Source organism: Phalacrocorax carbo, chromosome 2, assembly GCF_963921805.1.
Source record: "Phalacrocorax carbo chromosome 2, bPhaCar2.1, whole genome shotgun sequence".
Classification (NCBI taxonomy): domain Eukaryota; kingdom Metazoa; phylum Chordata; class Aves; order Suliformes; family Phalacrocoracidae; genus Phalacrocorax; species Phalacrocorax carbo.
Window position 1 is genome coordinate 51,970,320 of NC_087514.1, and position 14,177 is coordinate 51,984,496.

Sequence of the window (14,177 nt, forward strand, 5' to 3'; positions counted from 1 at the left end):
GCATAATAAACCAGGATCGTTAGCTGAGATGAAATACTGTATATAGACTGAGTTTAATGAAGCTGGGCTGATTATTGCAGCTAAGGATTTGGCCAACTGAATCCCAGTAATACAAATCTATGCTTTCCAAAGGTGTTTTGGAGAAGAATACTCCCTCTGAGAGAGTGTGCACCAGCTGTTGTTGCCAGTGTGTCTTCCCAGAGTCACAACTTTAGAGTTAAAACTAATTCCCTGGAGTTTAGCACCAGAACTCCCACTGCTGTTGTTGCAGGGGAGAACAATGTATGTCGTTTGCCTTGACGTTAACAAAGCTTTTGACCATATATCCCACAATGTTCTTATATCCAAATTAGACTGTTGCAGTCTAGATGGGCAAAAAAATGGATGGATGATCAGGCTCAGAAGATAGAGGTTAATGATTTCTCCTCTAACTGTAGGCTTGTGACAACTGGAGTTGCACAGGGGTCTGTCCTGGGACCCATCGTGTTTAACATCTTTGTTGAAGAATCCAAGGTGATAGAGTGCACTCACATTTCCAAAGGACACTGAACTGGTAGGACCAGTCAATAATGCTGAAGGACAGGGTTGCCTTCCAGAGGGACCTGGACAGGCTGGAGGAATGGGCCAACAGAAATCTTACAAAATTCAGCAAGGAGAGATGTGAAGCCCTGCACATGGGAAGGACAAACCCCAGCAATAATACAGGCTGGGACTGGATGGCTGGGAAGCAGCTCTGTGGAAAAGAACGTGGGGATTTTGGTAGACAGCAAGCTGAACATGAGCCAGCAGTGTGTCCTGGCAGCTAAAAAGGCCAAAAGTATCCTGTGTTGCACTAACAATAGCACAGGCAGTAAATTAATGGAAGTGATCTTGCCCATCTACTCAGCACTTGGTAGACCACATCTGGAATAGGGAGCCTTGTTTTAGGCACCTCAATACAAGGAAGACATTGATAAACTGGAGCAAGTTTGGCAGAGGGCTGCCGAGAAAGTCAGGGGGCTGGAGCACTTCTTGCCCTGTGAGGAGCGGCTGCCGGACCAGTTCAGCCTGGAGGAGAGACAGCTTTGGGAGCATCTAACAAACAGCAGCTGCCCAGTAGCTGTGGAGAATTTACCAAGGCAGATCTGGGCTCTTCACAGTGGCGCATGGTAGGGGGGGTTGGGGGTTAAAGATAACAAGTGTAAGTTGAAACAAGGGAGGTTCAGACTGGGTATAAGGAAAAACTTTTTCACCCCAAGGACAAGTCAGGCAGGAGCACCGGTTACCCAGGGAGGCTGTGCAGTCTCTGTCTTTGAAGGTTTTCAAGGCTCAGTTGGACAAAGCCCTGAGCAACCCGATCTGACCTCCTGAGGTCCATTCCTACTGGAGTTATCTTATGATCTGTGGATCTAGGGTCTGGCTGTACTTGATCTAAGTTATTAACAGCTCATTTGTTAAATTATCGGTGGTATATGCAGACTGAAGGGCTTGTAAGGCTCCTTTTCCTGGTTAGATTTTACTTAGTTTCATCATTCTCAGCTAGATCATCTGAAAACCACAACCTTCCTATGTGGTTTGTGATTACAGCTTTCCTACTACAGTGAATGAAGCTGTTACCTCACAAAAAAAAAAAAAAGGAAACAAGAAAAGTAGACTTGCATAATATGCTTGTTTAGAAATTGTAGCCAAACGAGTCTTTGGTTTTTCTGGGGATAACAAGAAGGGAATGATATGGCTCGTTTTGTGCTTTGCAAGCTGTTCCACACTATACAAGTCACATAGAGTTTCTCACCAGTTTGAATTTCTTCCAAACATTCTGACTGTGCAAATTTTAGTGCCTTAGCTTTCTTCTTGCTCCTTGGTAGCAAGTCAACTGATGTAAAGCTTGCTCTGTGCCCTTTTTTTCTTTTTTAACATTCTGGGTTGAAGATGGGAATAACTGGCTTTGCTAGTAGGTATTGTGAATAAGGTGAAATGGTTCTATACGTGGTATTTATGACCTATCCGAAAAAAAATGCAGGCAAAGATGTCTTGTGAAATATATCTTAAGCAGATTTGGGTCCTTCCCAGCTGAAGTGGATCAGAGCCACAAAGTCTGGACTGGATCAAAGCTTTCCCAACGTTCAAGAGTTTCTAGATTTGTGGGGTTTTGGCCAACTCTAGGCATAAATTAGACAAAGTTCGTTCTAGCCACCATTGACAATGAAATTACATCCCTTTATATCAACTAAGGATTTGTCTCTGTGTCACTGTGATAATTTAATCTGTTCTTCAGCATTAAAAACCTGTGTTTGTTAATGTGCATGGTTTAATTATCTTGCTTAGGAAGGCTTTTGTAACAGACCAAATTAGTCCTTTTCCTGTTGTAGCTTCTAACCCAGAGCTCAAATTTTATGTCTTGTCTTGAGTTTAAAGAGGGGAATAAGTGATCAGAACGTGAGATCTGTCTGTAGCACTAATAATTTTATCAAAACTAACAGTTTCCCTAATGTCTTTCACTAGTGTGCTTTCACTAGCTTGCTGTAAGAATGATTTTAGGGCTCAGTCATACCCATCTGAGGCAGCATGAGGAGCATGGAGAAAGTGCTGCTCCAAGTGCTGAAATGCAGCTGATTTTGGGATAGAAGTCAGTGAATGCTTGAAAAATTCAGAAACACTTCATCCGTTTTAGAACAGGGATCAAAAGAGGCTGCAGAGACCGACATGGATAGGCAGAAAGCAAGAGCTGAACTAGAGCTTGCTTACAAGGGTAGGGTCTGATCTACCAGCTCCTGCAAAACTCCCGCAAGGTATCTTGTAACTATAAGGAACCATAAATTTGCATATGGGGTAGTTAAGAAGAGTCCTATCTGTCTGATCACTAATGCTGCTTCCTGCAGGTGTTTGGAAATATTCAAACTAGATACTGATCCATCCCAACATTGCCTGGGTATAAGGGCTGTCTCAATCACACCTTAAGTCATCATAGGTGCAGAAAAGCAGTATGTAGCTAGTACTGTAAAAATCTGTTTAAATCCAAGTGTGTGACTCCCTTTAAAAAAAAAGAAAAGGGAAGGAAGTTAATGTGGATAAAGAATAAAGATAGAAATTATTTGAATCTGGACTTGCAGAATGAGATCAAGTGGAAAAAAAGCCCTCTGGTCACGACAACGGCTTTGCGTTCCCACATGAGCATTTTTCTTGGATTGAGTAGTGCCCTAGATCATCCTCTTAATCTCTCAGACTGACTGGAATTTTCACCAGCAGTTGGAAAGGAGCAGCATTTGAGGCCAAAATATGTTTATCTTGCAAATGAGCCAAAAAAGGAGAATGCTGTAGTCCTCAGACAGCAGCGCAGGCCTCTAGGGAGGTGCAGCGAGAAAATCTGTTTTCCATTTGGATGCTTTGTACCTATGTGACTAATGAGCTGGGGCTGAGATCGTTGCCACCACTTCATTTCTTGTTAAGTGCTGATAGACCAATAAACTAACCATGAGATCTGATCAGGCCTGCTTTGCAGATTCAAGGAGACGTTCTCTGTGAAGCCCACGTATTTGGCCTCTCTGCCCTCTAATTTTTCATTCACTTAAAAACTGGAGCTGGGTCATAACTTGTTTTTACGATACTTACTTTGGCTGTGGCAACTTAATCATTGTATGAGGCTTTTGAATTCTTCCCCGTAATGATTTTTGACAGATTTCGTGTCAAAGCATTGCTTTGTGCAGAGACAGACGAAGCTCAGGTTTCATCTGTGTATATAGTCCTGTGTGATATTTATAGTGACAAATGCTCTCTGCACTTTTGCTGTGAAAGCAAATAGTGTGTGTGTTAGTCATATCTGTTTGGATTTGTGAGAAATGCCAAAAAATCACTAAAGTGACCTGTAAAATAATAAAAAAAAAAGCTTTTAGGAAGCCCAAGAAGTATGGAATGTTTTGCCATAGCCTTGCACAGCTTTAATCCCCAGAAGAGCAAGGATTTGAAGCTCTGCTGAGGTTTGTTGTTTTAGTTTGAAAGCTATGCTAGTATCGTGGGTCATGTACTGGAAAGAAAAACCGGAGATGCTCATATATACAGACAGAAGCATCTGGTGAGAACGCTAATGAGCTCTAACAGTGCTGTCAGTGAGTTTGTTTAGATTAAGGCTGCCAGTCTATGTCTGGTGATGAAACCTGTTAGGGTCTCTAAAAGTTAAGCAACAGAAACAATTTAAATCAAGCATAGAAGAGGAAAATGGTATTTCAAAACTTTTCTTCAGGAGGATACTGGCTACTTATGAATTCGTATTCCCATTTCATATTTTCCCAATAAACTTGTAGTAGGGAATTCAGCTTGTTTCCAGTAGGAACCTATTGAAACAGCTTGTTATAAAGAGGAGTAAATGGGAAGGTCAGTGGATTTTGGATTCTCTCTTTCTTCTTACCTCATCTGAAGAAATGAAATTGGATAACTGAAATCAAGTTGCATTGAATTTTACACTGGTTTTCTTATGCATTGGTTTGAAGAAAATTTAGATTAATCTGATCAGGAGTATATGGCCATCCCATGAACCATTATGGAATCTCTAGTGTATCTGAACAGTGTTGAAGGCTCCCTGAGACTTAAAAACATCCCCTGACAGCTGCTTTGGTTCCTTGTTTGTTACCTTTAGAAGCATTTGCTCCAGGTGTTTAATGCTGGCTGCCAGGCATTGCAAAAGTAATTTTGCAGGAGCGTCTGAAAGAGTATTGTATCCATGGGTCCTATGTACCTAACTGTAGCCCACTGTACTTATACCCCAGCAGTTTTAGTCCTCCTCCAAACTATATAACTGCTATTCAGAATGTCTCCTGTACTCTTTGATTTTATATTTTGTGTCTGTGTATCTACTTCTTTGGTCCCCATGGTGTCTTGAAGAGAATGGGTAGACTAAATCCATTTTCATGTCAGTGCAAAAAAAAGGGTAATATCCCTCTTAAAGATTGGAAAGGTGCTGATGTTTCTTATTAAAGCAGAAATTCTCTTTTTCCTGCCTCTCATAAAATGGAGAGGCCACAACTGCAAGTCTGCTGGGGCTCCTAGACTGGTTATGCTCATTGCACCTCTCATCACAGATAGCAGTTTACATAAGAATTTTATCTGCTTTAATTCTGGGGCAAACCAACCAAGAGAAATAAAATTAAATGATGTTTTTCCACACTTTTGCAGTCTTAAAGCCTCTGCTAAAGCATGTGCTCCTATTTGTATCTCTCTTAATTCCTCTCTCACTGCCGCTTAGCTTGCAAGTGCTATAAAATATTCTGGTTCAGAATGTCAGTTCCTTACTTCTGCAGAGGGCTCTTTACTTGCAGAAATAAGTGCCACTCTAAAAAGAGTCCTGCCATTGGTACCTTCTGAAGCAAATGGCTCTCCTTGTTCACCTCCGCCCTAATGGGAGAGGATTCTGGATAAAAAAAATCTGTTTAAAAATTTTATGCGTATATCATAAGCAGAACAATAATGTGTTTGGTTATCTGGCACTTCCCCACTTGGTTATACTGTAGACTGAAGTAGCGTCTTTGCATGCTGCTGTGCTCCAGCAAAAGTGACAGTGAGATTCTTGGCTGAAAATCACATTGCTTTCTTGGCCTGGACCATAAAGCTTTATGCAAAAATGTCATAAACTCCCACTGGGGTTCCATAAACACAGCGCGTTTTCACTCGGCAAAGATCCTGCACTGCATGCAAGGCTGTCTGAAGATCTCTGCTCTCCCAACCTGGAAAAACTGCAGCTGCAAGCCAGAGCCCTGGGAGAGAGGGAGAATTGTGTGCTAGACCTGACCAGACTCTGCTGGTAGGTGCTCCATGGCACCAGTGTGGTTTGAAGTGCATCTCTAATCTGAGAGAGGGAGTTTCCATGACCCTAAAGCTTTCAAGTATGCCAAGAAGGGGTTCTTAAAAGTAGAAGTGAGCTTCTTCCATCTATGCAGCTTGTGTACTCTTATGCATGTGGATATGCACACACATATGCATAAAGGTAATTAAAGATGGTAAAAATCCTTACTAATTTGTGGTTGGTCCTCACCATATGAAATATGAGCATTTATTCTTGACACGTGTTTGATTCCTGTGAGTCACCATGGGGTCTATACAAATACCTTGGAAAAGAAAATGTGTTCCTCAGCTGAGCTTGACGAGCAGATAAGGCCATCAGTGTGCTGTTAACTGCATCTTAAGGGTCTATAAAAAAGACCAGTTGCTGAAACCTTAAAAGTATAGGTTTTCAGGTAGTTTCCATGGAGACAACTTGATAGTTACATTGTAGCATCTAACACTAATTACACCATATAATTGTTGGGAAGACATCAGTCTCCATAACAACTCCTTTGTGTGCTACATGACCACTAAGCTAAGTGGCACAGGCTCCCTGGGGGCACTAATGCAATTCAAGGAGGCTGTCTTGTAAGAATAGCTGAGGCTTGTTGGAGATTTTGAATCTCCAGGTAATGGAAAATTTTAATATGTACATTAAGAGGTGTCATATAGGGCTGCAGTTGTGTATCCATTGAAAATGGCAGCTACACAGCTTTTGGGCATGACATGGTCACACAAATGAATACATAAAGTTATGTGTTGTGACCTGGGGGTAGTACCGCAGCACAATTTTCATTTGTGCTCAATATAATCAATCCAGTCTCAGCAGCCATTAATTGATAGACTGAGCTCTAAGAGATGCTCTGAATGAGTTTGTTTCCTTTTAGCCATCATGCTATCCATTTGAAGTGCATCATATGCGTTTGGTATTGTCATTGTCTTGGAACATAAAGCTATCTGCAGAACCACTAGCTTGGAGTATGTCTTTGGAAGATACTTTTTCACCCCTACCCTTGACAAACCATCTCTATATACTTGACAGTAAAAAACCGACAAATTAAAAGTAGATTTTGTCAAATCTAACAGAATTTTGAATTGAAGCGAATGCAGGTTCATTGTTTCCTGTGCATAATAGATTCCTAGTCTCCCATGTTTTTATTTGGTCTCCTGGATTTACTTACAAATGGAGAGTTGAGGCTGAAAGGTGAATCATAGATGTGACAAGGAGAAGACAAAAGAATAAGGACTGTTTTGGAAACCATTTCCATTGCTAATGTATTGATGTAAATGCCAAAATTATGTGAGAGAACCATGCACTATATAACATACTAATGTAGAAGGTTTCAAAGCTAGCCAAGGCTAGGCTTCCAAAAATGAGCCTTTTTAATTCTTAAAAACCTTCATGGGTGAAATGTCTCCAGACTGCCTCATGAATCTTGAGCCTGATCATTAATCTCTGATGGGCACTTGGTGTCACGCTCCAGGTTGCGTTCTTCAGAAACTTCTCACATTAGCGAGCTGCTGCTGCTGTCTGAAAAGGGTTTCCCTGTTTCTCTTCCTCTCCATCCCCAGCTCAGAACCAATCTTTGCAAAATCTGAAGTGTGTTCATTTCTCATTCCCATTCTGTACACCTGTTTAAGGATTAGGTCTTTAAGCAAAAGTCAGCGAACTGCCATAGGGCTCTGAAGGAAGCAAACTGAATGGCCTATGTCCTGTCCCTGAAATATGTGTTGCTCAGGGAAATCTCATAGGCTTCAGACAATCTCAGGAGATGATTGTGAGCTGTTCTTGTCCTAGCCACAGCTGGCATGGAGAGGAAGAGGGCAGAGTCCAGCTTTCTCTCCATGCACGTTGCTATGGATCTGTCCTGAGGGGGCAGAAGGGAATGGATCTTGCAGAGGCTTCCCCACCCTTTCTGAGGGAATGAGAGGCCAAAGAATATGGTCAACTATAGTCCCTTTTGTCACTGTCTTCCCATGCACAGGACACTCAGGGACTGCTGAGGCCCACAGGGCTAAGTGTGTAACCTTGTGACATTGCTCATAAAAGGCATTGCTCAAAATGGATTAGCTGTGTTAATGTTTTAAAAAACATTTTTTCAAGTATCATGTTTTTTCAGGTTTCTGATGGAATATTTTGACCTTTTGTAACAGTGAATGGTTAGAAAGCCCTGGAAAAACTTTTGGTTTTGAATGGAAAAATAAAACCTTAAAGAATACCAATTCTTCCTTGCAGTCCTTAACATAATAATAATAATAATAGCATGTCGATTTCTTTCCATTACATCATTACTAAAACAGCATAAACACACCAGAGAACGGCAATGCAGCGACTGTGTGTCTGTTATTATTGTTGGGTTGTACGGAAAGGGGTCAGCAGGGAGATTTAGTTATCTGGTCTGGGAATTGTTTGTTTATGAATTAGGTTTTCCCAAAGGAGTCGTGAGATGGGAAATACAATAGGAAATGGACTTCATACATGCACAGAAATACCAAAACTGGCTGTCATGTGGGAGAGAGGTTGATGGAAACTTGCTATTTTTGCAAACAAATTTAAAAAAAAATACTTGATTACGCACCCCGAAGTTTCCTATGCTATTTTTGATACTAGTGATATCCTACATAGAGTTCTGAGTTAGTCATGACAGAAAAATGTTTTACATCTGATAATGTCGACAAGGAACATAAGCACTTCAGGTGTTTCTATAGATTTTAACAATGGAAAAATGCATTATATTGCTTTTCACGAAAATATTCCCCTTAAGCTAGGCTCCCTCATTCGTTATGACAACATCCTTGAACCCTTTCAGCAGCATTTGTGCTTCCCATGCATAAGTAAAGCAGCATGTGTAGAATCTCTTCTCTTATAGCAGTGATACTGGGGGCAAGAAGAGGTTTGAAGATGCACTCAAACACACAGGTCTTGAACTGACAATGGCCTCAATCTGCAGTGTTCAGCCTGAGACCTTCAGGCAATCTAGCATGGAAAGAGCAGTGGCTGGGAATGTGTGCAGCATCCTACCCAGAACACCCCTCTGCAGCAAGGTACTCCAGATATGATCAGTCTTGGCACAACGGGCCAGTCCCCATCTGGGTCATTTGAGCCAGTTGTGGAGGTGTCTTCAGAGTGCACAGCTGGGAGGGTGCTCACCTAACTGGACAGGCTGGATCAATGGGCTAAGGTCAACTGTATGAGGTTTAACAAGGCCAAGTGCCAGGTCCTGCACTTGGGTCACAACAACCCCATGCAACGCTACAGGCTTGGGGAAGAGTGGCTGGAGAGCTGCCTGGCAGTCAAGGACCTGGGAGTGTTGGTCAACAGCCGGCTGAACATGAGCCAGCAGTGTGCCCAGGTGGCCAAGGCAGCCAACAGCATCCTGGCTTTTTTCAGGAACAGCGTGGCCAGCAGGAGCAGGGAAGTGATCCTGCCCCTGTACTCGGCACTGGTGAGGCCGCACCTCGACTAATGTGTTCGGTTTTGGGCCCCTCAGTACAAGACAGACACTGAGTTGTTGGAGCGCGTCCAGAGAACGACAGCGAAGCTGGTGAAGGGTCTGGAAAGCAAGTCTTATGAGGAGCGGCTGAGGGAACTGGGGTTGTTTAGCCTGGAGAAGAGGAGGCTGAGGGGAGACCTTAGCGCTCTCTGCAACTGCCTGAAAGAAGGTTGTAGTGAGGTGGGTGTTGGTCTCTTCTACCAAGTCACTAGTGATAGGATGAGAGGAAATGGCCACAAGTTGTGCCAGGTGAGGTTTAGATTGGATATTAGGAAAAATTTCTTCACTGAAAGAGTGGTCAGACATTGGAATAGGCTTCCCAGAGAGGTGGTGGAGTCACTGTCCCTAGAGGCGTTTAAAAAAATGTGTAGACGTGGCACTTCAGGGCCTGGTTTAGGAGGCATGGTGGTGTTGGGTTGATGATTGGACTTGATGATCTGAGAGGTCTTTTCCAACCTTAATGATTCCATGATTCTATGTGGAAAAGAGAAATTCATTGTTGGCTTCCCAGGTTGCTCAGGGTATATTTTCTGCTATCAATCTCCTGGTCTGCTTTGTGAAGGTATTATCTGGTATAGGGCAACACCTAAGTAAATGGCTTTGGACTGAGTCTCCAGCTGACTTTTGAAAAGATGCTTAGTTCTTGTGATGCATGGAAACACATTGATACAGCCTGTAGCATATCTGCCTTTGCCCCCATTTTTTTGCTTTAATCGCCTCACTTTTGAAGTTCTCTTTCAGAAGTCTTGATCCCTTGAACTATGTTCTCTTACACTTTGAGAGAGAACAAACTGACAGAGGTTGAAAGTGTCAGCCTGGTTAATTTGGAATTTGGTAAGAATTATGAAATGGTGCACATAAAGTAGCTAAATGCTGAAGAATTATCACAACCACTAAGCGGTCTATTCTTAAAAATATTGCCTTCCACCACAGTGCCAAGGAATTCTGCTTCCAGGAAGCTCAAGTCAATTTTCTTTTTCTTCATGGACCCCAGTTGCCAGGAACTTTGCGCTCTGCCTGCTGGAACCAGCTTTTTTTTTCTTCTAGGCGCCAGCTGAGCCACTGCTGTGGGAGGTCATGGTCCACCTGTGAGGAGTTTGGAATTGCCCCCTTTCCTGCCTTTAGTCAGAGGTTCTGATACTGCAGAGCAGTTATAGTAACAGTTCCTGCCTCATCTGGCTACTGGCCCACCCACTGGCATCTAGCACTTGGGAGGAAGATAGACATAGGCAGATGCTAAGCTCGGTCCTTCCGAAGGAACCAGCTCCCTTTGTGCGAGATACAAGTAGCAAGCTGTCATTTTCCCTGTTAAATTTGCCGCGTAAGCGTGACAGTGAAAAGCGTGGTTGTCTGATCTGGCATATCAGGTTTCTCTCTCTCTTTATGGTAATCTCTATTTCATTATCTCCTGGGGTTCGGTGAGGTGAAACATAATTTGGAATGTCAAAAGGCTAACTCTTGCCGAGCTTAACATAAGGTGAAGTATATTTTATTGCAGTATTTTACAGTGGCAGAGCGTTAAAACAGCTGGCCACTCCCCAAAACTGAAAAGCAATACTTTTCAAATCAGATAGAAGAAATAATTCTTTAAGCCAGTATACTGTATTACTGATCAGGAAAATTCAGGGCATCAGACAGAAGATAATACTGAGACAATTGACTGAGTAAAAGTAAAGAGATGTATATTTTTTAGAGGTTCAGATCTGCTCAAAAGGTTTCAGTGGCTGGGTCGCTAGTAATTTCAGCAGAAGAAGACATTATACAGAAATCTTTCTAGGACAGAAGAGGAAAGATTAATAAACTGCATGCCACGGGATGTAAGTTTTGTATTAACTAACGTCAAGGAGCAGATCCCTCCTTTTTTCTGATGTGCACATTGGCTGCAGACTTGCTGAATTAGAGGAATATCATAAAATCTCCTGAATTCTCTACTATCAACCAATACTTGACTAAACAAACCCTTGGTCCACTCCAGTTGATGTCCCTGATCCTAACAGGCAGAACACTTCACTGCTGTTGCTGCTGTTGCAGTGCTTACTGCATTACATAAATATTTAACAATCCATAAAATAAGAACAAGATGATGAATTACATTGCCCTGTCAACTTCTGAGCTCAGAAGTTTCAGGGGAGAGACTAAATGGCAGGAGCAGTTTAAGGCCTTTGACGTAATGGAGCACGGCATAAGGAAAAGAGACTGCTCGACAGGCTGAAACGACAGAGGAAATGCACAGTTAAGTATTGTAATGCATGAAGCATTTACAGGAAGCAGGAGGCATTGGGTCTTAAATTTGGTATAACCCGGAAATACAAATATATTTCAGCTTTTGGTCAAATATACATGCATCAACAGTCTTATAACAGCCAAGAATGGACAAAGCACTTCATGGCAAAGTCAAAGAAAGTCAGAGTTATTTGGCCTAAAGGAGCTTTCTCATATCCCTTGTTAAATGACTTTTGTTGTCCTTGCTTGACAAAGCTTCAGCTGCATGGGTTGTGCCTCTGATTTGCAGAACTGACCTGAACAGATGCTGTTAGTCTGGTGCATGTATACACGCCTGTTTGAATCATGATTGATAGTGTTTCCATATCAGCAAAGCATGCTTCAGGGAGAACGTACATGAATTGTGCAGGGTCTTCCCTTTGTCTCCTTAATACAGAACTGGAACACTGGGAGTAGTAACAGTGTCTGCATTACCTTTTCAGTGGTCACATTTAAGAGAAATATTTAAACATGAACAGAGGCACTGTTAAAATTGAGTTCTGTACTATAACCACTCTTTATAGGCTGAAGATTGGTGACGCTTCACCAGCTATCTCATTAGTCATAGGAAGGGGAAATGTATGTTTTGGCCATTATCTCCAGTAGCGGAGGGCAAACGCTTCTTGTTTTGGCTTTCTCTTTATTATGACAGAAACTCTGATGTTTGTGTTTGAGTGAAGGTAGGGTGGAGTGGCTACTTGATGTCCAAAAAGAAATAGCTACCATAATTTTCAACCAAATCTAGTATTCTACAAGGGGCAAAGTGTTTTGGTTTTTTTTAAAAAAAGTCTCAGGATCTCTTTCACTTTTTGTAGGAAAGCAAAATGAGTTATGATGTGCTTGTAATAGTTCAGTCCTATGTCAAAAGTGATGTATGTTTATGTATTTCTGAGCTATATATAGTATGTGTTTATATATGAATGTGTATATAGATATGTGTTTGCACATTGAGAGATGTAGGTATTCCTGAAGAGAAAAAGTCTCATCCTGTTCATGTCTGATCATTGTAAATATGGCCATGGTATCCTATTTCTCATAAGAGAATTTTCTTACACAAATTCTGCTGATTACATTCAGTAATCAACTATCCTCCTTTACTTTCCGTACTTAACTATTGTAAGGTGTCTCCGCAACATAAAATAATTGCTGTATCTTTCTCTATGGTCGCTCTGGTAAGGTTTAAAAAAAGAAAGTGCAGAACCAAGAAATTAAGGTATCACCAGGAATCAGAAAGGCTATACACTGAAATCTTTGTACAGCTGAAAGCTGTAAGACAGGTGCCACATACCTTAAAGAGGTGAAGGCAGGGGGTTCTCTGGAAGTGACTCGGAGGCAAGAGAGAGATGGGCTTTTCTGAGCCCTTTCTGCACTGTAGGACGGGGCTGGGCATACAGCTGGGTTCCAGAATGACCTAGTAACCACAGCTTCAGTATCCCCTAATGGCTCATTTTCTCCTGCAGACAAACTGCTGATGAGATGCATACGGTGCAAGAACAATAGCTTGGCCACCTTTGTCTTATGAGGAATAAAAGAATGACGAAGTTAGACAACAATTCAGCTGTTCTTTTGGCATTCACATGATGCTTGGGTTAAAAAATAGTTACTGTAGCATATTAATCTGAAAGGATTATACATTAATCCTGGACAGTGTATTAATCTGATAAGAAAGGATGCTGAATGACTTTAAGGAAGCTGATACAACCACCTATTGTTTCAGTCTTGCACTTGCAGGATCAGTGTCTTGGTTGTATTGGTCATCACATCCTGGAAACGAAAAGAACACACAAAAAACAGCGCTGAGAAAGATCTTCACAAATGCGATAGAAAGTAGAGGATGGATACCTAATTCCCTACGTACTGGAGCTGCATATGCGTATCTAGACATAGAAATGCAGAGGATTATCTGCCCTCTCAATGCATGCTAAGGATAATTAAGAAATCTACCTTCTTATAGAGCTGAAAAGCTGAGATATAGAAATACTCCTCTGCAATACAGAGATTATTGTTTGGGTATTGGTAAGGTAAAAAAAAAACACCTTAAAAATATCTGATGATTTTGCTGGAGGTCAGCATTTATACTGCTTCTGTTCTGCACATTTTAGAGGGCAGGTTGCTAATTGTGTTTGTCACTTGATCTACCCTCCCCCTCTTTTTCTAGTATGTTTTATGTTTTAAATGCAACATGTAACTGATTTTAAGCTGGGTCAGAACTTAATTGCTATGAAAACCAGATAGATTCACTTACACTTGAACTAATTTTTATCGTTATCGTTAGGTGTTTGACTGCTAAGACATGTTTAAACACTGGCTGCTTTTGAGTCACAATACACGGAACTAAATTGTGTTCTTAAAAGAACCCCTGGAATTTACCATTATTGTTTTAATAATGCTCAAAAAAATAAAGAGAAATAAAATATAAGGAAAGGGCAGAACAGAGTGACCAAACCTCCTCTGCGAAAAATGTGCTCTAGGGAACTGGATCAGTGCAGGCATTTAGGCAAATATGAAATAAAGGATCTCAAAGAAATTTACAGCTGCTGGTAAAACTTCTGTGTGGCTGGATCAAAGCTGTGTGGATCATGAAGTTGCTCTGTCACTGTTGCCATGGTGCCACCGTTGCCATGGTGCCAG

General features: G+C 41.6%; 1 protein-coding gene across 5 annotated transcripts in view; it reads left to right on the plus strand.

Moving 5' to 3' along the window:
- The window catches only part of TMEM241 (transmembrane protein 241), a 58,442-nt gene that overhangs the window by 31,299 nt on the left and 12,966 nt on the right, over positions 1–14,177 (plus strand). The window contains exon 14 of one of the 5 annotated variants that reach the window (XM_064442871.1): positions 438–2,979. The exons of the other annotated variants lie outside the window; for them this stretch is intronic. Coding sequence (XP_064298941.1) covers positions 438–491 — 54 coding nt within the window. The 3' untranslated portion in view covers positions 492–2,979. Of the gene's footprint in view, positions 1–437; positions 2,980–14,177 lie in introns of those variants that run through there. 5 annotated transcript variants of the gene reach the window in all.